The sequence below is a fragment of the Botryllus schlosseri genome, chromosome 1 (assembly GCF_051294905.1).
Source record: "Botryllus schlosseri isolate E-star chromosome 1, Bs_hap1, whole genome shotgun sequence".
NCBI lineage: Eukaryota > Metazoa > Chordata > Ascidiacea > Stolidobranchia > Styelidae > Botryllus > Botryllus schlosseri.
The window spans coordinates 39,370,044-39,395,237 of NC_137236.1; the positions used below are offsets into that span (position 1 = coordinate 39,370,044).

General features: G+C 40.4%; 2 protein-coding genes and 1 long non-coding RNA gene across 3 annotated transcripts in view; all 3 read right to left on the reverse strand.

Moving 5' to 3' along the window:
• Nucleotides 1–25,194, reverse strand: part of LOC145436426 (protein NLRC5-like) — a 233,178-nt gene that overhangs the window by 21,587 nt on the left and 186,397 nt on the right. The window lies entirely within an intron of this gene.
• Nucleotides 1,117–17,306, reverse strand: LOC145438130 (protein NLRC5-like). The gene is made up of 3 exons (XM_080315507.1): nt 15,867–17,306; nt 2,275–2,639; nt 1,117–1,128 (listed from the first exon to the last, which is right to left on the reverse strand). The coding sequence occupies exons 1-3, from the start codon at nt 17,275–17,277 to the stop codon at nt 1,117–1,119; spliced, it is 1,788 nt and encodes a 595-aa protein (XP_080171633.1). The 5' UTR covers nt 17,278–17,306.
• On the reverse strand, nt 5,936–6,696 carry LOC145449484 (uncharacterized). Its single transcript, XR_013918274.1, has 3 exons — nt 6,541–6,696; nt 6,419–6,475; nt 5,936–6,351 (listed from the first exon to the last, which is right to left on the reverse strand). It is a non-coding gene; the product is annotated as an uncharacterized LOC145449484 (long non-coding RNA).

The window sequence follows — 25,194 nt, forward strand, 5'->3', positions numbered from 1 at the left end:
TGCACACCAAATTTGATTCAATTCCAAGCAGTAGCCGTATTGGTACAAGAGAACAAAGTTTTGAATTTATTGTTTAAAAAATGAATAAAAATTTTCTCAAGATTTTCTGGTCACCCCATGATAGTGTTAGGTTGTCTATAAATGGTGCTCAGCAAATTTGGCTCAATTTCAACCAGTCGAAGCGGAGTTATTGCAGTCGAAAAATTTGGATTTGAATGCAATAGTATTTACGGTGGCCAGTTTGAGAATTAGCCACCTTAAATATTATTTTATTCAAATCCAAATTATTCGACTGCAATAACTCCGCTTCCACTGTCGAGCCGTGTTACTTGCTAGTGCATTACTCACACGGTGCGTTGTGCGACAATTACGTTGTCAAATATTGAAGCAACAACAAATTTTCAGCAGCACAAATTCTCACAGTATTCGATACATTTGAATGGGAACCTAGTGTATTCCAAATAATAAATGGCAACAATTTTCCTAATGGTGTCGAAATGAATTATGGCAAGTACGGGGAAGCGGCGTATTGAAATTTGTAGCGGTATTTGTTATATTGATCAAGGCTTTTGTACAGTTACAGTGTAGTACGACCGAGCCCCGGCTGGTATCATGATAATACAATATACATTTATATATATGGTAATCAAAGGTGGTCAATATAGAAGGAGACTCGTGTTGAAATAGAAATGGTGATGCAGAATTATATACCGGTATAATCAAATACGAGTTGAAGCAGTGCTGTTCGAAGCAGCTCAAAACTATTTCAAGTGGAAATCGAATTGCTGTCTTCGAAAACTACACGAGTAAGTAAGTAGTTTTGAAAAGCAATAATAAATACGCACTCATAGATCGCTAACACCTGGAAACTGAGAGCTGGTTCTGTGTTGCTACATCCCCAGGGAATTATTACGGCATAAGGATTCTCTTGCATCATGCGAAACAAATGATAGCTTTGCCATTGAAAAGTGGTTATGTACTTGTTTTGACCCCGGTGCCCCCTTCCAGAATATATGACTCTATTGCGCTTTTTCTCGTAGTACAAGGCCCATAGTTAATGAGGCGATAAACGATACGGATAAGTTGGTTCTGATACTACATTCACGCTTTGATCGACTAGGAAGGAACCTGGAAATATGGAAGATCGTATAATTCCAAACATTTTTGATGAGTGCCATTTACTGTGATGAAACTGATATATGGGCGATGATGTGGTCTTAAAGTTTGCACATACCACATAGGACAGCTACATAAATCATATTGACGGAGAGAGATTAGGCATATACATTTCGCGGAATCATGGTAAAAATTCCGAGAAAACAGCTCCCCTGAATTTCATCGTCTTGATCTTATTAATTCTCTTATCGGATTATTTAAAATACATCTTCCTGATAAACTGTAAATAACGAAAAGCAAATAAGTAATTCACCAAATAAAACAAAGTTAAAGAGAAAGTAGCTGGAAAGCGGATTTACTTGAGTAAGTAGGTACTGAAAGTAGAGGAAAAGTACTCAAGTAGTTTCAAAAATGGGTAACGAAGAAAAGTAACAAAGTACCTCATTGCACAATGCATATTTTGAGTCAAGTCAAATCAATGGGATTTTGAAAGTGACTCGATTCGATTCAAGTCAAGTCAAGTCACAATTTTTGACAAGGTGATTTTTCACAGTACGAGGCATAATTGTGTTATTGCACTTTGATAGCTTTTTGAAAGTTGCCATTTATTTTGAATCGAGGAACGATATGATGCAATGCACTAGCCATCTACAGATCCGTGAGATCGGTGCCGATGGTTGACGAGTAACATAAATTCATTAACTTCATTAAAATTTGATTTCAATTTTACAACAGTTTACCGACCACCTTAGGCGCTGAACTCTAATTTACCGAAGGTATGCGTGATCGATGTCGGCATGAAGGGGTGACGTGATAATAGTCAGAATTGACGAATTAGCCGACTCGCAAACGTTCAATAGTCGGTTGTATATGCTGACAAAATTACGATACTATTAAGCAGGCTGCCTGCTGAATTGATTTCAAAACTTCCAAGGTAGCATCAACTTATTAGGTTTAAGTACGTGCCCCAATCCCGATAATGCTGTTTTTTTTTCGTGCTAGAAATGGACGGAGGAGGAATGCATGGGGATTACACATTATCGAATACTAGGTTATGGAAGGCATCACTTTGAAAATCGCATCGGCTACGATGATGAATCTAGAAAACCGCTATTTGTTGTTTTCCTACGGAAGCCATGATCTAATGAAGTGACTCACGTGTATTGGATCCTTGATGCACCTTGTTATGATGTCCAACAGCTCATCGTCGATACTGCAGTCGTATAATTTCAAAGAACGAAGGCCCTGACTCCTTGCTGCAAGCGTTCCAACGATATGAGCTTCATCGCGACTCAATGTGATGTTAGAAGCATCGACAACGTCAAGATCTTTCATGAGATCGTCGTCGCCTGATTCATAGATCGCTGTGTAAAGTTCCACGCGACTGCGATCAAACTGGCGACCGATGAAGTCTCTTTGTATTCTTCTTCTTGAATTCTTCTTGAATTCTTTTTGAACATTCTTCTTGAATTGGAGGTGGAGTGATTGTGATAAAACTTGTTTCTTCCTCGTTCCATCGGAGACTGTGACGAGACAAGAAATATCGTGGTAACCGTTGACGGCACATGGCCACGAAACAATTGGACGATGTGCGCCGCTGCGACAAAACCAGGTTAGTAGCGATTGAACTCTCGGGTCGAGTTTACAGCGTTTTGACACCAGTGGCAACGACGAGCTTTATCATTAACGAAGGAATCCAGACATCTGGGTTTTTCGACCCATATCTGGGTTTTTCGACCATCACATGAGTTTCTGGGTTTTTGTCCTTGAAATCTGGGTTTTCAACATCATGTGCACCAGGTTAATTTTATGTTCGAAAATCAATTATATTACATTAGTGAGTTCATAATGTCGATGTGTGTCGATGTCATTATAGAATGTAAACGTGAAATAGCAACGACCGAATTTGCAGCTTCGTTCCACTTCGCTGAAGCTTTACTCAGACTTATTTTACGGCAGCGAGTTAAATTTTGGAGGATTTTAAAAAGCGGGCGGTGCAAACCCCTAACCCTGGATAACCCACTGCCTTGACCTCTCAAAGACATATTTGCGCTGCCACCAGAATAATTATCCTCGCCGTCATGAAACTTTACTAACAAGTTGCTGCAATATTGATGAATTAGGTACAAGAATTTTTCAAAGAGCCCCATATGTTATACCTAGGGCGGTTTTTTTGACATGTCATTTGTCAAAATTTTGTCAAAATTCTAGGGTTAGGTCAAAATTTGTCGAAATTATTCATAAAGTCAAAAAATGTTGACGTCTGCATTTCGTTTGATTCGTAGATTTTGCACTGTCGGTGAACTTATATCGTTTGATATTTTACAGTTTGTATCCTACCGTTGTAAACGGCTTATTGTCTGCTCTTTGTGAATAACAAACGGTTGAAGAAAACAAATAGGTAGACATGGTGTTATCGTCAACGTACCGCAATAGCCTATCTGAAGAAAGACTTCTTGGTCATTGCATCATTCTTACATTACGAAGCGCATAATGAAAACATATGATGCAGACAACATTGCCAGAATGAAGCAACGCGGTGTCACCAGCAGTGTATTCACAACTTGAGTGTTGTCAGCCAACAACTGCTACTGTTGGGCGTCATTGGCAAGATTCTTAGTAATAGGCTTACCATATTTTGGAAATCTAAAAAGAGGACACTTTTCCAGAAATTTGCAACTTGCAAATTCTCAAAAACAGTTGAATTTTTCCCACTTTGTGATCGGTTGACAACAAAAAAATTTGCGGCATAACACTCGCAATTTGCTCTAAATCTGACCTAAATTTTCAGAAAAGAGGACAAAATCTCAAAAAAGAGGACAAAAGGGCGTTCCCCCGAGGACACTTTCAAAAAAGTCTAAAAAGAGGACAAATCCTCTTAAAAGAGGACGTATGGTAAGCCTACTTAGTAAGGACATGCACTTTCTACCCAAGAATGTAGGAAAGTAGCTCTCGTTGTACTGCAAGAAAATTTAATTATTTCTACCACAATATGTATCGTATCCACTGGAATTCTTCATAGGGCCAGATTTCGTTAAAATATTGATTTTTTCATGTAAAACGTTTCCTGTTTCACAGACAGAAACGTTTTTTCAGGCCAAACTACTTCGTTAGGAAAGTCAGTTCCAACCAGAAATGAAGATAAGTTGTACAATTTTAATATTATGTGGGAAAACATCTAATTTGCATACGTATGGTCAAAATTCAGTTTGTTTAGGTCAAAAAAAGTCAACATTAATATTTTTTAGGTAAAAATTTACCTTTTTTTAGGTCAAGAAAAACCGCCCTAGTTATACCCAAAAGAGCCATATATGGCTCGCGAGCCATAAGTTTCCGATCGTTGATTTACAAGATAGATAACAGGCGTTATATTAGCTCAGTGGTTGCATAAACGCTACATATTTGGCTTTAGACGTAATACATGATGTTACGACGTCATATTGGGTGATACTCCATCACTCCATTCGACTCGAACACTGAGCTATATAAACACTCGAAGCCTCGAAGCATATTACGTAGGACTCGAAGCATATTACGTAGGACTCAAGCATATTACGTAGGGTTACCATACGTCATCCTTTAGCGGGATTTGTCCTCCTTTTTCAGGTTTTAGAAAATGTCCTCCGAGGACGCCCAATTGTCCTCCTTTTTGAGATTTTGCCCTCTGTTTTGAGAATTTTGGTCAATTTGACTGTGAAATTGGAGTGAGATGTCGTAATCAGCACCGAAGTAAAGCCCCGGCAGCTATTTTGGAAGCCGTGCCGAAAAAATGACGACTTTTTTCTAGACGACCACCTGTAGACGTGAAGGAAAAAACTGTATTTTGAGCGCTGGGCGAGAAAGTTGATCATTTTTTTATTCGACCGACCACGAAGTGAAGTATGAACATTTTGAAAAACTGTCCTCCTTTCCCGATTCCAAAATATGGTAACCCTAATATTACGTGATTCCGAATCGAATCCCTCCGGTACTCGATTTTACCCAGCCCTAATAGCAGAGTTGGTCAGTAACGAAATCCTTCTACTTTTTTGAAGTACTCAAGTAGTTTTCCTCTACTTCTGGTACTTACTCAAGTGGATCTGATTTTTTCTACTTCTACTTCTAATTCAAATAGCTGGTTCGTGGTACAGAACTTGAATATAGCTTTCAATACAACATCCATTGTAGCAGTATATTTATTAAACACGAAGACTTTTCGGGTGCCTCTTTTCAAGAGTTATCGGCACACTAAAGGGATTTAAACAGATTTAAAAGCAAAACCAAAAAGGCAAAGTATGACGCAACAATCAAAATCACAGACCATGAAATTCGCATCGTATCAATGGCAACAATAACAAACTACGAAGTATACGGACATACGGTACTATGGTTGCCAGTGAACTCGGCACCTGGTGAACTCGGCACCTTCAACTCGGCACCTTCAACTCGGCACTTGGTGAACTCGGCACTTGATGAACTCGGCACTTCGTTTGACCGTAGATGCTGTGCGATCTCTATTGTTTCAAGTTTATGACAATACAATGTTCCCCATGACACCAATAAATGTTTCCCATGAACACATCGAAACTTATGAAGGCCAAAATAATCAGTTTTTGCCTTCAAAGAAACGGATATTATAAATTAAATATCGCCCTTCAACTATATTTTGTTAGCAGGATGTTTCCCTAATGTTACCCTTCACCTTGCTCCTTATAAATTAAATATCGCCCTTTAACTATATTTTTTTAACAGGATGTTTCCCTAATGTCACCCTTCGACCTGCTCCTGACCAGCTACCTGTGACAAAATCACACCTTCCTATAAGTAATCAGCTAATACAAAATCAGTATTGTTGTGTTGTATTGAACTTATAAAATCTCTAATAAACCTAACAGCTGAACTTATCAATAACTAATCAACTAATAAATAAAATATGTGTGCCGTTAACTCTTGAAAAGAGGCACCCGAAGTCTTCGAGTTTAATAAATATTATTTTACAATGGATATTGTATTGAAAGCTATAAATAAAATACATATATTTTGCACGATTCTTGCATCTCCAAAGAATTGAGGCATGTTTTTTTCTTCATCTTCCTGGTGTAAGAACGATCGACTTTAGTCGTCAAACAGCATATCTCATCCTCTTTGCGATACACCCTCCAATATTTTATTAGTTGACTCGTCCGAGCATGACATTTCAGAGTTGACCTGAGCAGCGGACACATCGGATAACGACGACTCAATGAGATCATCTTCCTGCAAACAAAATTATAAGTTAAAATCTGATCACTCATATCGAATTAATTACCACTATTCGACTTACCTGGTTGTTAAGATCGGCTACCGGTTGCGAACCCACTTCAATATCAACGGCATCTTCCTGCAAACAAAATTTAGTTAAGATCTGATAGCTCACATCGAATTAATTAGCAATATTCGACTTACCTGGTTGTAAAGATCGACTACCAGTAGCGGCCCCACTTCAATCTCAACGCATATGTCCAATTGTCCATGTCCATCGATTATATCAATCATTCCCTATATCCGTCAAATTAGCAATACATGTACCGAGTAGACCAACACCGGCATACGGCATTGTTGCGTCACAATACAAGCGCCGATTTCACCAGGTGCCGAGTTAAAGGTGCCGAGTTCACCAGGTGCCGAGTTCACTGGCAACCGGTACTATCATAGCCTTTATAAGTCTTATAAAGGCTATGGTACTATAGTAGCAGCACAATTTGTAAATAAACAATTACACGCACGGAACAACACGCACTAATGAGAAATTTGTAGGTTATAGAGGAAATCTTTCTGTCTGCATAAAATAGGTTTGCTCAACTGAATAATAGTAGACTCTGTAGCGTACCGCTCCATGATTAACCCATAATTACCCTCGCTGATGACTGATTATGTTACTGCTACGTCTTGTTGTGTTGCACTCTTTTATGCAGTCGCTTTTAGTCACCGTCCGAGCCAGTCGTCTTTTAGTATCCGTCGGACGAGCATCGTCATGTTTTAGTTGTTTTATTAAAAGAGCAATGCTGACTTGTCTACTTTGACTTATCGAGCCGCGGACCAAGAAGAACGCGCGCCCACGACAGAGCACGCTATAACTCCAACACTTTTAAATGAAACACAGACCTACCACGCGCAATGACAGTGAACATATTCTCATCATAGTGCTGTGCACAGGCAAGGTTTTCGCTCAGATGCTGACCGATTGACGAAGCATATGCTTGGTAATCATCATAGCAGTCTGTTTTTGCAGCCAATTTGCACTGACGTGTGAGCTCCGTGCGATCATTTGCGCATGTTTTTGACCGAATCAATTTTGGGATATGCTGCTTAATACGCTCAAACAATCTTTGAGATGTACGTCCTACATACCTACTATCACAGTGGCACTTGTATTGGTAAACAACATTACTTGCATCAAAGGAAGGAAGTACATCTTTTCGAGAGTTGGGTAACAAGGGTTTCGTCGTGTACACTACATGCGTGTTAACGCTGTAGTAGCAACGGTGAACAGCCGATTTAATAAGCTTTTCAAATCGGCTAGACACGTTACCTAGCCAAGGTAGGTGTAAAAATGCCGGGCATTTTTCTGGGCCATATTTGGAGCTGTATCCGATTTTTTCAATACCCTAGAGATGGAGCATTTTAATATGTGGTCCGGATATAGTACCGTATGTCTGTATACTTCGTAGTTTGTTATTGTTGCCATTGATACGATGCGAATTTCATGGTCTGTGATTTTGATTGTTGCGTCATACTTTGCCTTTTTGGTTTTGCTTTTAAATCTGTTTAAATCCCTTTAGTGTGCCGATAACTTTCGAAAAGAGGCACCCGAAAAGTCTTCGAGTTTAATAAATATACTGCTACAATGGATGTTGTATTGAAAGCTATACTTCTAATTCGTAATATTTTGTGATTTACTTACTTACTTTTCGCTATTTTCAGTTTTTCAAGTAGAAGTAGTTTAATCATATCGTAATCTAGCAGCAGCCCATTAGGAGTCTTGCTAATCTGGAAAATCCAGTTTTTTGAACGCTTCTCCTGTTTTAGCAGATCACCTTTAAAGCTTGATGGACCAAAGACATGAAATATAGTTTCTGCTTTTTAGACGCGGTATTTGTATTTGACTTTCAATTGCGAGCATTTCGACATGCGAACCCTACTGACTGATCCACAAGTACTGCGACATGTTGTTGAATATGTTAGATCGACTCGAGGAATATTGTAAAACCTTTTTATGTGCACATGTGTACCTATCTTAGTTATATAATATGAACTTTCTGTAGCGTTTAACTTGTTTCTGTCCGTGGCGCAAAAAGCCTTCAGTTGTGATAAGCGCCACTCATGCCAATGTTTTTACCTATAATAATAATAATAATCATACTCCGAGTTCTAATTACTTGCAGATCGTATACTGATCGCGCAAAGTGATGAAATTGTATCCAATAAAACTTCTACGTATTGCTCTTTGCCTAAACTAGGGACCTTATAATATGGTGTAGGGCGCCATACCATGGTATTCTTTAAAACGGGGTCTTCTAGTAAACAAAGGGATAGTATCGCATTTTCATATCAATACTAGGCCTATAGTTTGAATCCCATGACGTGAAAAAATGCTTATTCTGTCGAAAATTGGTACCTCCTGGGATGCATCAATACTAATCAAGCTCTCTGCATCCTCCGCATCGCTCAATTCGCAGCTTTCGACAGTCGATGCGAACGAATTAAGACTGTTTTCGAAACTACTTTCTTACTTGAGTAGATTCAAAGTCAGCCAATTCTAATTCTGCATCAAGTAGTCTTAGATGGCTTATTGAAGAAGTACTTCTACTCGTACTTGAGTAGATTTTTTTCTTGGCTTCTTCTACTTCTACTTCTACCTGAGTAGCTTTCTTGACTACTTTGACCACCTCTGCCAAATAGTACCGTTATAGTATTTCAATACATTTGACGGCCACCTAACTAGGAGGCGGTATAAACTCACTTGAACTCTTGTAGTTCGAGAAATGACAGGACGCATCGAATGGAACACGCGATGGTAATATAGTCATGTCGGCAATCTCAATAATGGATGACATTGGCCCAGAACTTATAGTGTAGCGTTCAACAAATTGCCGTTAACCAGTGGTGTTCTTTCGTCAAAATAGAAATTGAATTATCCAAAAACTTTGTGGTTCTGGATTTGGGCAAGCTGAAAATTATCTAGTTTTCCAAGTCTGGCTAAAGCAGGGGCGGGAAACTCCAGTCGGAGTGACAGATACAAGATAATTAGGAATCTGGCAGACCGGATTCCAGAATAGATACATTATTCGCAGATTTATCCACCTATAGTAGGAATATATCGTATTTAATGTAACTTTAATGGTTATTGCAAGACCAAAATCAGTATTCAAAGAATTTATGATTGTAATATACTTCATTATCTGTTGGAGTCAATGAGACATCTTGGGCAGATCAAAATAATCAGCAAGTTCTTTGAACTCTGGCTGCATGTCGGACTTAGAAACCATCAGTTAGATTGGAACGCAGCTTTGCCTTGTTCCTATTCATGGTCGAAATTGTTTGTCTGCAAATGTTGGCCGTCGTAGACCGGAATAGAACAAGTGGTTTTATGGCCACCTTTCTGACGTTGAAAAACTTGGATTCATTCAGTGATGCAGAAACGCACAACTTGAAGAAAACAAAGAGCTATAGAATAACCTACAGTCACTATAGTTTGACGTACTAAGCAAGTAGTGTGAGATTGCGACAGACTGTGGCCGCGGGCCGCATTATCATGCAACACCGGAAGCGGCGGGCCGCTCAAAATCCCGTCGCTGGCCATATGTTGCCCAACCTGTTTTGTTCAGTTCGTAATTATCATGTGATGGAGCAATTCAAGTGATTCTTTGGTGTCTTTAGCCAAAAAACATACCTCCATAACCAAGCAGCTGCGTAACATAAGAAAAAGCAGACCACGATATTTGCATTTGTCAGAAATTTTGATATGTCATACATATTTCTGTTATGGTTGTAGGATCCACAAATGAAAACATTCTAGCGCAGGGAATCTCTCTTTTGGGGTGGGGTGGGGTGGGGGGGGGGGGCGTTGAAGCATCTGAGGAGAGGCACGAAGCCGTCTGACATAAATGATGTTTCTTCAACTTGGAATGAGTTTAATAGGGATGGTGTGAACCTCATGACGTCACGTGCCTTCATATTGCTAATTCCAACCCTACATTCCAGGGAATTGATATATTAATGTACACCTAGCAACGACTCGGGCCACAATGCATCAATGATGCAGTACATACTGACTTTTTAAACGTCGCCAAGTGTACAAATGGGGAAATCAAATGATATAATAATTTCATAAAATCAATATTTTCCGTCGCTTTGCCAACCATTTTGACGATGACTTGCAAGAGATTATAAGCTTAAGCCTTATCGGTCCAGTCAGGACAATGTATACGGCGTCTGAGAGTTGCTACGTTGATATTCAGCAAAGTGCGAGTCGGGTTTCTATACTTGCTACAGATATTACCCCATTAACAAGTTATACCGCAGTAACCAATACCCCAATCACATGGATTTTGTTATTATGATACAGTAAGTATATGAAATCCAGATGGACTCCCAGGCGGCCGGGTGGTGGGATGGCGCAGCCATCCCATGACACATTTATGGGGTGGCGGCCACCCCATACAATTAGATCAAACACCCGCCGTCTGCGATTTTAAATCTTCAGCGCTGTCAATCAGCGAGTTCGTTATAGCGCGAAAATGCCAACTATTTAGCATTGACAGATACGCGCGAATAATTGATTACGCTAAATCGTCATCGACGACGAACTATAACGCCCAATAAGTTGTAATCCGTGATTAGTATTCAGACAATCGAAGCAACCTCGCTTACGACGTCCATTTCTACACGCTTGCGCTGAGAAACACCATATTCGCTCTCGACCAGAGGAGCGAATGCCCGTTCTCTTCCCCTAATTAAATTGTATTTGCGCCAATATTCCTTTAAAAAATACTTCGTTATAATGCGCAAACGATTGTCGCAATGACAGAGTTGGAAGTTCCAAGTTGGAACCCCATTGTGCTGTACGCAAGTTGAGGAATTACTGATTAGATGCGCGCTTTCTCATTTGCTATCATCGGTAGGCTACTAATTCTTGTCTGCTTCATACAATCGTATTCCTTAGGTGTCACTTGTCGGTGTTTCATTTGGTATTAATACTGCGCATTGTGCAGTTCGCGGCGTTGAATTACATTGTCAAATATTGGTGCAACACGAGCTTCTCGATGGCGCAAATTTTGAATTTATCCAATTAGTTTGAACGGAAACCTTCTATGTTCCAGTAAACTTCATTGCTGGCCGGACTCTATCTAGCGCAGGGGTCGCCAACTCAAAACGGGTCGCGGGTCACTTTTCCAATTTCGTAGAGGCCGCGGGCCGCATAAATTCGATATCGATAAAATAGGCAACAACGTTCTAAAACTCTACGTCAGGTCAACGGTGAGCTAAATAACATAGGCGATGGGCATATTGACCGCAAAAGAAATATTTTTTATTAAAGGAATACAAATACAACAAAAAATCATATTTTGAACTGTGATCTGTGTACCAGTGCACGATACCTGAAAATGATCTTCCGCGACTAAGGAATCGATATTGGGACTAGCGAGATACGTGACTAGCTGAAAGCCCATCTTCACATAAAGCTTGATCTTGTGGGGAAGCCCTAAGCCAGTGGTTCTCAAACTTTTTTAGACACGCTCCACTTTATGATACTGGACGATCGTCATATCACAATATGCAACCAGAATGCTAGCAATCCCAGCGGCTAGTTTGATGGCATGGAAGGTTATGACTGTTGATAAGAGAATTCTACAAGATGAATTCCGGGCTATATACAGAGCAATAACTATAAATTACCCGTAACTCGCACGGAGCACGAAAAAATTTTCAGTTGAGTGCATCTGCGCCTCCCATTCAGATGCTTTCGCGCCCCCACGAGGGGCGCGCGCTGCTCAGTTTGGAAACCACTGCCCTAAGCCGTATTCTAAGCGTCTCGGTCGTGGCAGTGTTTCATCATCATCATTGGTTTATTAGCAATTTTATCAGTTCAATACATCACAAATAATGCGATACAATGAAAAGACAGGAAGATGTCGAAGCGACAAGGAGTAGTCTATGGAATCGGACACACACCTTGGCCTAGGCGATGTAAAGAGGAGGCATGCAAATTGAATGAAAGTAAAGAATATAGTATAGAAAAAAAAAGCGACAAGAAATAGGGCGGCATGTCATGGGAAGCGAGATCGATAGGTCATTCGTGGTCCGGTAATCTTGAGAATGGACTGTATTTATTTAGTAGTAATTGCTTGTATTTCGACTTGAATGTGGACATGCTTGTCGACTGTCGGATGGCCGGCGGGATACTGTTCCACACATCAGGTCCGGCATATTTGATAGAGCGATGATCTTTTCGGTCGATCATATGATATCTGGACGACGTGGACGCGCGTGTGTTGTACTTGTGCGCTTTTGATTCAGAGGTAAAGAAGTCATTGAAATATTCGGGGCAACGACCGCAGTGAAACTGATACATGAACTTCGCGATTTCTAGTTTCCGCATGTCTTCTATGTTTAGGACGCCGAATCTCTTCAGCAGCGACTTGTTTGGGCCATTGCAAGTCGAGACTGTATGCCGATTCAAATTAGCTGATTCTCCCTCGATGGAATGTTGTTGCCATCACCACAGCCGTTTTAGCTAGCGGCGAATAGTGATGTTGGGCATAAGAGAATAGCTTAATTTGAAACAACAATAACAACAACATGTTGAAACTAGTCAAATTCAGCATTTCAAATTGGTTTTCTATGCTTTCTTCCGAAATCTCAAATCTGGTCGCGGGCCGCAGAATATGACTACGCGGGCCGCGTGTTGGTGACCCCTGATCTAGCGCAGCCACATCGCGGATCGAATTTCAAACCTTTGGGATATGTATTTCTATTGATGAGGTCACGGCATGCGCCCATAATTTTACGATCATATTCGACAGGCTGATATTAACCAGCGCGTTGTCGGCATTTATACCCCAGGTGCGTAGCCCTAGCCAGGTAGTTTCTCATTTATAACTAGAAATACCGTCCTTTTGAAATGTCAATTCACGAATTCGTATTATCGATGCTGCGTACTGCAAATTAGCGAGAAACATTTTATGCGAAATTGGTCATCGATATCTCACGTGCACTATCCGCGGTGGTTTGATTTAGCGCGTCCGCATGTAGGCTTGCTACCGTCCGCAGATACACTTTCGTCAAACAGTAACAATCCCTGAGTGCAATATTGTTTGTATTTATGTATCTTTTTCATTAAAACTTATGCCCGCGTCGGAACAAATTGTGCTCGTTGCCATTGCCGAATCTGGGTATCTAGGTATGACTAGCACACCCTGTAACTGTAATTATCGCAGGTTAGCGGCATGTCTGCAATTTTGTTATCAGCGCATCTTGCCGGCCGATTGAACAGTCCAATGAAATTATACACTACTAGGTATTTCACTCAGCGTACTGAGGCTGATTTCAGCAAACTAACGATCCTTATTAGACGTACGAATTCGAACGCATCGTTAGAAACGTAGATTCGAAACACAATCGCGATTTGACGAGCAAATATACGTTCACCTTCTACAAATTAAGGTGCATTATTTGCATTGATGAGGGCTGCAAGCTGCGTTTGAAGTATTTTGTAGGGATGGTGTGAACGTGAGGTTCACGTTCGCGTTCTGTGTGTGAACCTGGGGAAATTTGAGGTTCGCGTTCACAACAGAACGTTGGTAGGTTCTGCACTGTGAACCTTTTTCACATATTGCAATTTTCACTTCATTATAACATCTTTGGTTCAAATTAATTGACTTTCAAATGCGAGCATGGAGCATGGAGCTGGCAGCATAAACATTCAACACTAAACGAGCATGCCCTTGACAATCTCAAATATTTACTTGTATTGTAACCAGAGTTTGCTCGAAATATCCAGCCTTCCGTTTGTGCATATTTATTGTCTCTGTGCTGTGAGCTTGACCCGCAATCACATGATATCAAGAGCGAAATGCACGGTATCTTGTCAGCAAATGATTCTTATTCAACCAATCAATGAGATTGATATCATCTTCTGATGTACAAATCTGAGCTGGATATTTCAAGCAAACTTTTGTAACAAAGAAAGTAAAATTGTTGAGATTGTCAAGGTGCATGCTTGTGCACTGTTGATTTTTATGCTGCCAGCGCGATGTATAGACTGACCCGCAGTTGAAATGCAATAAATTGTGACCAAGGATGTCATAATGACGTGAAAATTGTGATATATAAAAAAGGTTCACAGTGCACAACCGGGGCCTATCAAGGTTCGTTTGTGAACGTGAACCTCTAAATTTCCCCAGGTTCACATATAGAACGCGAACACGAACCTCACAAATCATAAACTGGAATTTTTTTTGGCGTTCCGCGCCACTTTCTTCCAGCTAGAATTTATTGTCTCTCTGTTCTTTCGCGTATCTGACGTCACGTTAACGTTCATGATCCCCACAAAACTGTAGTAGGCCTAATATACGAATCCGGCATAGTCTCTTTATGGTTAGGGTTCTGGTAAAAATCCTTTTGCCTCTGCTTAAATTCTCTTCTAATCGAAGCAATAATTAAAATCATGATTTTTACTAATAATAAAACAATAAAAGAACATGGGATGAATGAGGACCATATCAATTAATATAATGGAACATATCGAATAAACTCAATAATTCGCAGCTCGGAGACACCATCCCATAGTTCAAATAGTTCAATATCACTGGCAGAAATGGGTCGCCAGAATCGCCATTAACCTGTTCCAGATATGTTGAGTAGGGCAGGTGCAGGGTTGCAGGTCAGAAGGTTCTCAGTCACAAGTCAGTCTCACTTTCACAGTTTTTAATCGAGTCAGGTCGAGTCATTTTCAAATCACCACCGAGTGAAGTCCTAGTCGGAGTCGGATGTAGGACAGGCATTATATTTTTGTGGTTGCAAAAAGTGTACATATTCTAATTTTTCTAGGTCAATGATACAATTGTTATTTCAATAATGTGTGATACTCGAATATTCGACTAAACGCCAAATGCGCGATCCAGAATCGATTCCCTCAGGTAATCAATTTCGATCAGTGCAAATGTTGAGTCAAGTCTGAATTATCCATAACACTAGCATATGTAGCATTAGTATCATTGATGATATCTGGAGTGATTTCTGGATGCGAAAAACTATGTCCGGTTTATGTACAATGCACATGATTAATAAATAATAAGCCATATTCATACAAATCCCCAGAAAATGAAACAGCCGCAAAAATATATAAAGTCAGCGCGGAGGAATTAAATCGAATATCAAGGGTGAATACCTGATATAAATCGACCTGAATTAAATCTGCCTTATAAATTCAATATCGGAGTGAACGGGGCAATATTGAATAATTACCAAATACATAACATTTCTTTTAGTGCAACACGCTGTAGATTTTTCCATGGTAATGTGAGTAGGCCTACATTGCAGATTTATTGATATCACGATGACATTTTTTAAATCGAAAGAAATCCCGAAAACTTAAATCCCGAAAACTTGAATAAAAATTGACATTACGGATGGTCCCCACACATTTCCAGATGGTGACCCCTCAATTTCTGCACGCAAGGGGATAAAAATGCACATTAACAAACTAAATTAAACATAATATATCTGACCTTTGTAAAGATCGTTTTGTGATTTGGAGAAGACGACGCCTGCCACGAATCGTCGCACAACGGACCATCGTTCTTCGTGGAGATGTTCTTCATCGAAGCGAGAGAACTCGTTGAGATTCATTTCTGTTATGAAAATCGCTGCCAGATATTCTTGAAGGCTTTGATGACAGAAAAACAATGTGAAATTTCCTTCCATCAAATGTCGGCTTAGTAGGTTGTTCCCCGGGACTTTAGTCATCAAATCTTGGACTTCATCTGCCGAAATTCCAAATTCCTTCAAGTCCGCCTCTTTGAACACGACCCGTCCTTCTCTCATGCCTCGAAATGCCAATGACTTCAGTTTGTTGACGATCGATAAGATTTGTTCCCGATTTCGAATGTTTTCGACGCTTTGTAGAGATGATATGATCCTGGTGTATAATTCTGTCACCGTTGTTGGAGGAGGTTTATCTGGATCCCTTCCCATCACAACTGCCGTAAGAATCAGAAAAACGGGCACAGAGATTAAATTGATCAATCTTGGTGACATAGTCTCAATTTTCTGCCAGAGGTCCTCACCATTCTCTTGGAGTAAAAATGCAAATAACCTATGCGCGTCATCATACGTAAGGCCATTCAGCGTGATGATGGTTTCGGGTCGCGCCATCGCCGGTAACTCTGAAACCTTGAACTCGCGCGAAGCTATGTAGACATTAACGTGACGCAGGATATTCCGGGATAAAATGTTGTACATGACTGTGCTGCAGCTTGCTTTTTCGTGCTTTTTCATTTTACGTGGATTTTTCTCAAAATCCCACCTTGCTTGATCAAGTCCGTCAAATATGAGGAGTGCATCGGATTGATGTTGATCCAGCCATTTGAATGCCTGATCCTCTTCAAATTCACTTTCGAAGAGCCCTCCAAATAAAAATTTTGATGGTTTAATATCGCCCTTCACTGCAACGTCTTTCAATTCAATATAATGGACCATTCTTTTACCGAAAGGGGGCAGATCCTCAACATGCTTAACTTTTGGAGATGTATCGAGAGCTCGTCGAGCTATTCTGCGTGTAAGTGTGGATTTTCCCGATCCTGCAGATGCCACAATAGCGGTTATACCAACTGTTACTGATGAGCCTGATTTTTTCTTTTGCCACATGGATGCCATAACGTCCTCGATCCCGATATCTTTCGCTTCAATCGTGTCCTTCCGAAGAAATCCAACTTCCTGTGTCAGCTGATTATGGCCATAGCGACCTTTGTAATAATCATCAACGTCAATTTGACGCATCTGTGGGTTTACTTCAAAGTCAGGTTGCTGAAGCGTTTCGTGTCGAAAATCATTAAGGATATCAACGGCCGTCAAATTCACGGTATTTTCGTTGCAAATTTGTAATAGCTTTTCGTTACTGATATCTGAAAAATACGACATAGAAAGTACAGATATGAAAGATAGAGACAAGTTCAAATCTTCTAATAGATACACTTTCTCGAGCAATCGTTCTCACACGGTAATTTGACTGCAGATGAGCGCATGCGATAAGACTTTGTTTGGCCAGGGCTGGCTATGGCTGAACGTTAACACAACACCCCCAATAATGATAATGAATTCCCATACAAGGAAAACCATTATTATCATGACAGTCCTATATGTTGTCCGGTATATTAGCATATAGTAGCAGAGTTGGATCAATTACATTATTTCAGTTCAATTACAATTACAATTACTCCATGCTAAAAATATCAAATTACAATTACAATTACAATTACTCCTTGCATGCTTCAATTTCATTACAATTACAATTACAATTGCTGCTGTTGAACATGTAATTGAATAATTATAAATTCAACCGTGCTCCTTGACAACCATAGCGTCGTAATTAACAACAATTCGAGTCTAGTTCAGATTGTGTAGTAATAAATGCGTTTATGTGCGTACATACTATGCTATGTAAGATGTCATTGTGACGTAATATGAGCGTGTTTTGTATGCTCGGTAATTATGGCTTACGTAATTGGAAATGTAAAATGTTATTTACCTAATTTCCTATGGGTTAGGATTAAGGATAGGGTGCAGTATGTCGTTGAAAAAAGTATTATAATATATGCACGTGTTGGATTTGCGTATATAGTATATAATTAAAGAAATAATATTATTTTTATCGAGGGACGTAGGAATTAGGATGAGGAGTAAAAACAAAACCGTGCTTTGTGAGATAAGACGTTATATAATATCCAGTGGTCTGGTTAGTTAGCCAGACGAAGTAACGATGCAGCATCGTGATCTGAAATCGTATTGTAGATTGCCGACCCACGGATAGATGCGCAAGATGTGAGTCACGGATGAATGCACCGACAAACGTACTGCAGAGCCGGCTAAAAGCAGCAAACTTTGTAGTCCTAGAGCTGGCGATCCAAGCCTCCAAATTTGATGCATCTGGTCTTTATCGTAAGCTATTGATGCACTAATTCCGAAAATACAAATTAAAATCTCGTCAGGGCAATGTAACTGCTCCAAAATAGCCGTTTAAGGCCGACTTTTCTGAAAAGTGAGAGCGCGGCAGCAGCATGACCACAACAATGACCAATTACGCCCAGCGATTGTTCAGAACAATGCCGATTCCCAGACTTTCACGACTATTTTGGGATGGTACCATTGCCTGGAAATATACTTTTATTGCAGAATCAGTGCGACACTAGCTTTCGATTAGGACCATACATATCAAATTTCGACGCTTGGATCGCCAGCTATGGGATTATCAATTCTGCTGCTTTTAGTCGGCTCAGCAGTTCGCTTCTCAGCGTATTCAATCGTGAGTCACGTGTTGCGAATCCATCCGTTGGTTAGTAATCTAATAATTTTATACAATAGCAGCCGAGGCCAGCATAGCGGTAAAAATAAAAAACTTCGCCCGCAAGGGCGCAGTCAAGGGCTTCCGCGAATGCATCCACCAAATTCCTTGTCGACATTTAAAGAGAATGCATTATAAGTCAATTATTTTACGATGTGCTTGTCAGGTCTCAATAGCAATTTAATGTAATTGAAATTGTAATTGAGCAAAATTTTTGTTAAATTACAATTGCAATCACAATTACACAAAATAAAAGTGCTTAAATTACAATTGCATTACAATTACATTGAAAAATGTAATAATTACATTGAAAATGTAAATAATTACATTACAAATTACAATTGATCCAACTCTGTATAGTAGTATGTGGTAGTATATACGACATATTGAAAACGACAGATAAGCGTGAGACACTTAAGCATGCGTTACTTTGGCATGTGGTTTTACAACCCTAAAACTTACCACAACCCCGAAATCAACATTCATAGATATTATAATCACAAACCCAACCCTAACCCTAACCCACTTCTCAATATAACTAGACTGCAGAGGTCTCAAACTCAAATGTCCTCTTGGGCCAATTTCCTAATTTTGATGACGCCGCACGCCGCAGGTCGAAGTTCTATTATGATAAGGTTATTCAGGGTCGAGTATGAACAGGGACGTAACAGCACTTCGTCAGCACCCCCCCCCAAAAAAAACAACTTTGGTCTTGGGCCCCCCATAGCGCTAGGGGCTATAGGGCTATAGGGCATAGGGCGAAGCCCCCCAGACCCCGCTCCGACGATACACTGTTTACCACTGTTCATCATATTCATTGGGAGTTTCATTTGTTGCCTAAGCGCGCGAAGCGCGTAAAATTTCTAGAATTCCTGATTTTATCGGTCAGTATGATCGGGAATTGCATACATTTTTATCAATTTTTATCTTGTTTCTGCTCACTTAATCAGATTTGCCGGTAGAGCTGAGTGAGGTGTGTTTGAAAAGGTAGGACCACTCAATAATGATTAAACATCTTCGGGCGTATACCCGTTGGCAGGAACGAAACAGCACCTCGTCAGGCCCAAAAAACGTGGGTTTTGGGCTCCTATAGGGTGATAAAACGACCCCCCCATCACGTTGTTCGCGTTTGTCACGAAATTACCTGTACTGTATTGTGAGTCAGGGCGAGGCGCGAAAATTTTCGATAATTTATGATAAAATCGGTCAATCAGACCGGCGATTGCATATATAATATGTATGCTATCAATTTATTGTCCTCTCTACTCGCGTAATTTATTTTACCGGTAGAGCTGAGGGAAGTGTCTTGAAAACGGGAGGGCCAGTAAATAATGATTGAACATCTTCGGGCGGGCGGAACTGTTGATAAGACTTCGTTACATGATGTCATTTCGTAACTTCCAGTATGCTATATCGAAAAATATAGAACCGCCCAAACGTAGGCTTCTAAACCAAGAGACGCACACGATTTCAAATTGACATTTCTTCATGGCATAAAATTTTCCCAGCGCGATGGTATTTGTCTTGTGAGGTTCAGATTGCAAAGACGGGAACATTCGGCGCCAGTCATTTAGGCGCCTATGGGCAATTAAACCAAAATGTATTTTGTATATATAGCGAAGTCTTTGGTCTGCATAAGGGCATAGACCTTTTCGGCCAAGCTTTTCTCGCTGCCAATCGTTCTGGCACATTTCTTGGAGTCGCATGTTATATGGCCTAAAACTTGATTGTAAGTCTTGGTGGGTCGTGGCGCGGTGATGGCCCAATACCCAATAATAAAGATATATGACTACTCGAATTCGCGACCAGCGCGAAAATTTTTTAAAAAAATTGCATAAATTTTCAAAAAATACTCTAGGATTTGTGCTAATTCACGAAATAATTTTGGGCCTCCCATCGAGCTCGCCCCCCTCCCCACTTGGGGGTTTGGGGTGCGGCAGTTACGGTGCTGAGTATGACGGATTCATGTATACGATCCAAGTAGGCCTTGTTTGACGGCACCTTGCAGACAGGCATTCCAAAAGCATCGTGAAAATGCAATTTACTATTATACTATTCAAGCTTTGCACGAACAAATTGCATTTTCAAATGTTTGAATCAAATCGTTTTTGTGCCGGCATAATTTGTTAGAATAACGAGTTATAGACCTCATGCGAGAGGACACTTGATGACACCGTAAAAACTGTCGGATTATATTATTGTAGCTAGCGGACCTTTGACGTGCCACAATTTTATGTTGAATGTTTTAGAATTTACTAAATATTGATCTGATATCAGAGCATGTGAGCGGTGTAGCCTAATCGGGGTTTCTGATATAGTCGCGATAAGTAGGCTATTGTTACTGTCATTGCCAAAGTCAAATTAAACCAGCGTTAGATTTTTTCCGGTAATATTGAAAGAGGTCAAAAACAACTCAATTTTTTTGTTTTTGTGGTATTCATGATGTTTGTCGACTACTATGGTCATTTACACCAGGCCGATATTTTGCATTATTACTGCCGATTTATAGCACGACCTACCTCAAGACTTTTTGTAAGACACCGCTTACGCGAATGGGATGGCGAGGAGGAACCTAGGTAAACCTGCAACATTTGGATTAACAACTTGGATATAATCATTATTTGGTCATAGTTATATCATTGTTTCTAAACCTTTTTCTGCGATCGTACACATTGTGCTTTAAATGAGATTTCCGGTCCCCACTGTCCATTACAACACAATTTCTGAGGGTATATTATCCCGTTGAATAAATTGGCTAAGAAAATATTCCACAGCATATAGGCCTATTTCCACTATGGATCTCGTATCCTTAATGTGGTGCTTCCTACCACGGCGGGGCTATGGTAGGATTGCCATACGTCCGGAATTTTCCGGACATGTCCGGAATTTCACTGTTCAATCTGGCGTCAGGAAGGAATTTCTAAAATATGCCAAATGTCCGGAATTTCGAAGACTTGGCATAGGCTCATAATTTTGTCGTAAATCAACATGAAAACCTTATTTTTGGGACTATTTATGCTGATACATGATATTTTTCTTCGCGCTGGGCGCGATTTACCATCACTTTTATTGATTTTAATATGTAGACTATCACCTTCGCCAAAACTGCAATAAAATATAAATGAAAACAAGCCTCATTTACTGGAATAAGCCTAATTGTAATCGTAATTATAGGGGAACAGTATATTCCTAGAGATCGTTAAGGCCGTTGAAATGCTTTATTTAAAGATAGTGGTTCAAAACGTGGGGGGTCATTTGCCTTTATTCTAGGGGCTGCGAATATGTTGAACATAATCAGCTTCCAAAATAGCCCATGAGTAAGTCTGGGCAAAGGTGCTGACTTCTTTAAGTAATTAGCTCGTCAAATTTTGATCTGGGCCACGGAACATTGGAGATCGAGTCGCGGCCATAACAGGCTGGAAACTACTGGATCTGGGGTGTTTATAAAGCTCCGTGGTGCGCACCGGCATAAGGCTGATATTTAATCTTATCGGTAGGACATGAACATGACTTAACGATGTGCAATGACGCTCCCTGTATTTTCGAACTCATCGTCCTCCACCAGCTCTACCGCTAACTCTGATAATGTGGGCGGAGAGTATAGTATCTATATAGTAATATACGGAACAACCAATATTATTGACATAATTTATTCAACAAATTTAACGACCAGATGCATATAGTTAGAAACCAGATTCAGATAGAAAGCACCCCCATAAGTTGCATCGATTACCCCATAGTGTGGGCTCAAAGTCATTGTTCATTTGGGCGGTAAGGGGTAAAAAACATGTGCTTTCGGTCCCGGTTACACAACACACAGCCACATACTCCTGGGCCATATCGTGACCACCTCTAGTCTACAAACACAGCTTTACTAGTGTGACGTCATAACTCATTTTGAAATTCACTAGTGGGCGCTGAAGAGTGTCCGGAATCTGAGTAGCAGAAATATGGTAACCCTAGGCTATGGACCCCAGGTTAAGATCCCACAATGCATCTCGTATCCTTAATGTGGTGCTTCCTACCATGGCGGGGATGCGGACACCTGGTTAAGAACCCCTGAAATAGAAGTGACTAATCGCTAAAGAATCCATAGGTCTTACAGCGGTGAAACAATATCACCACCTTACTCGTCAGCGATAATAACATGGACAAAGAGAACAAACAACACCAAAGATGTCACCAAATATGTGTCACGGGGGCCATACAGTGCCCATGGTTTCCACACATACTTGATGGACAACGCAAGCTATGTATGGGCTTTTGATATATAACTATATTCCCCAAGACAGTTTCATAGATTGTTACGTCCGCAGGATTACCAAGTCTCTATACAGAGACGCAAGTCCTTCTCTGATTTTAGCGCTTGACCCGACTCAACTCGAGCCATTTTAGCTTATTATCACCCAGTCAATCTAAAACAGTGTAATTTGACGAAAGGTCGCACCAAACAAATTCATAATTTTTAAGCACGAATCATCAACGGGTCATGTTTCATCATCATGAACCTGAAATGTGACGTAACATGCAACGCATGGCAGATTTTAGAAGTGATGTCATAGTGAAGTGGGCACTTCAATATTGTCGATTACTTTAATTTCCCAAATGCTTTCGCTCGCCGCACAAAATGTTCCCGCGGGCCGCGTGTTTGAGACCCTTTAACTAGACCAGTGGTCGGGAACCTATGGCTCGCGAGTCATATATGGCTCTTTTGGGTATAAGATATGGCTCTTTGCCAAATATTTTTTTTGCGGAATTGATCGATATAGTAGAAAATTTTCATCACGATCAAACTAATTATTGCCGTGGCAGTGTAGACATGTCTTCGAGAGGTAAAGGCAATGCCGTCTTCCGGGTTAGGGGTTCGAACTCTTTTGAAAATCCTCAAATTTAAGTCACTGTCTCGTCGGCGACCAATATCACTTGCGAGTTCGATGTAGCTTACCAGACACGAAATCTTGAATAGCGCGATACATTGGTTTATCAAAGAGAATAGCAGACATGGCGACACCAATATGACGATGCAGTTTTCAAATACACATTGTCTTCCTGATCTACGGCGCGAAATGAACTGCCGTGAACGTGACATTTACAATAACTAGCTCGAATTACAAATGACGCCATAGCTATCCGCGTTCTTGATTGGCAAGTAGCTCTACCGGCGATTAAATAGGCGTCTAGGCGTGTAGCGCAACGTTAGATGAACCACCGAATACTTTGAGAATCGAGAAGTCGATCAGTATTTAGATCTTCGGAATCAATGGCGAGGCTTGACCCGTACGTGTCTTACCTTCCGTTTCGCACTTTATTTTCGAACAATAAAATGCGAATTGTGGTAATTTGGGAGAAGAATGTTAAAAATCTAGTCATTCATGAACATCAATAGAAAATACCAATAATAATTGAAGGTTTCCAAATTTTCGTCAACAGCTTACAGTGCGTAGGCCAGGCCTATATAGATTACTGTAGTGACCAATGACCATGTTTGGCTGCACCTACTCATGTGATCATATGTACTCGAGTATGTACTCGATTTTGCCCAGCCCTAGATATACATAACCATTTTCCGTAATAACTTCGATAAGCTGCTAGATCAGTGGTTCCCAAACGATGGGGAATTCTCCCCTGGGGGGGGGAATTCAATGGTTTCTGGTGGGGAATAGACGCATTTGTTCAAAATTATATACAGGACAGTCTACATATTCACGGAGACGTATGCGCAATTACCGTTACCAGTTAACTGCTTTGGAGTGTATGTATCGAAAATTATATTGCGTGTTGTTCACAAAACCTCATTTTTAACTCTGGACGGCCAATCATGGCGCCACAAACTCATCCAGCACGACTAGTTTGACGTGAAATACCGCTTTTGGGAAATTTTGACCGTTACTGGATCGTTTTATGCTGCAGTTATAGACGATTGTCTTGCGTACTGGTGTGGTTGGGTGTCTTGTGTAGTCAAACCAGCAGATATCAGCTCTGTGATGAAAAAAGTTTTGGGTAGGCTAGTGAGGAACAGGACATTAACTGCCGCACCCCAAACCCAACAATTGAGGGGGCGAGCTCCTAGGGGCCAAAAATTATTTCATGAATTAGCATAAATTAGAGAGTATTTTTTTTAAATTTGTGCCACTTTTTCAAAAAATTTCGCGCTGGGGGCCCGGTTTAATATTGCCGAATATATTGATTATTGGGTATACCCTTCCACCACGAAAATACGTAGATTTTATAGAAATGGAGACTACGGCGTCGGCCATTACCGCGCCTCGATGCACCAAGGCATATGAAGTTATAGGCCATGTAACATGCGCCTCCGAGAAGTGTGGTAACCGAAAACTTCGATATATATACAATATACATATATTTTAATTGTCCATGGGCGACTAAATGGATGGCGCTGAATGTTCCTGTCCTGACGATCTGAACCCCTAAGGACAAATGCCATCCCGCTGGGAAAAATTATTTGCCAGTAAAGCAATACCAATATGAAATCGTGT

Excerpts from the sequence above, each read along its gene's own strand:
- LOC145438130 (XM_080315507.1), bottom strand. The coding sequence starts at position 17,277 with ATGTCGTATTTTTCAGATATCAGTAACGAAAAGCTATTACAAATTTGC. Across the intron at positions 2,640-15,866 it reads ACAAAACGATCTTTACAAAG|TCTCCGATGGAACGAGGAAG; the intron begins GTCAGATATATT and ends GTCTCGTCACAG.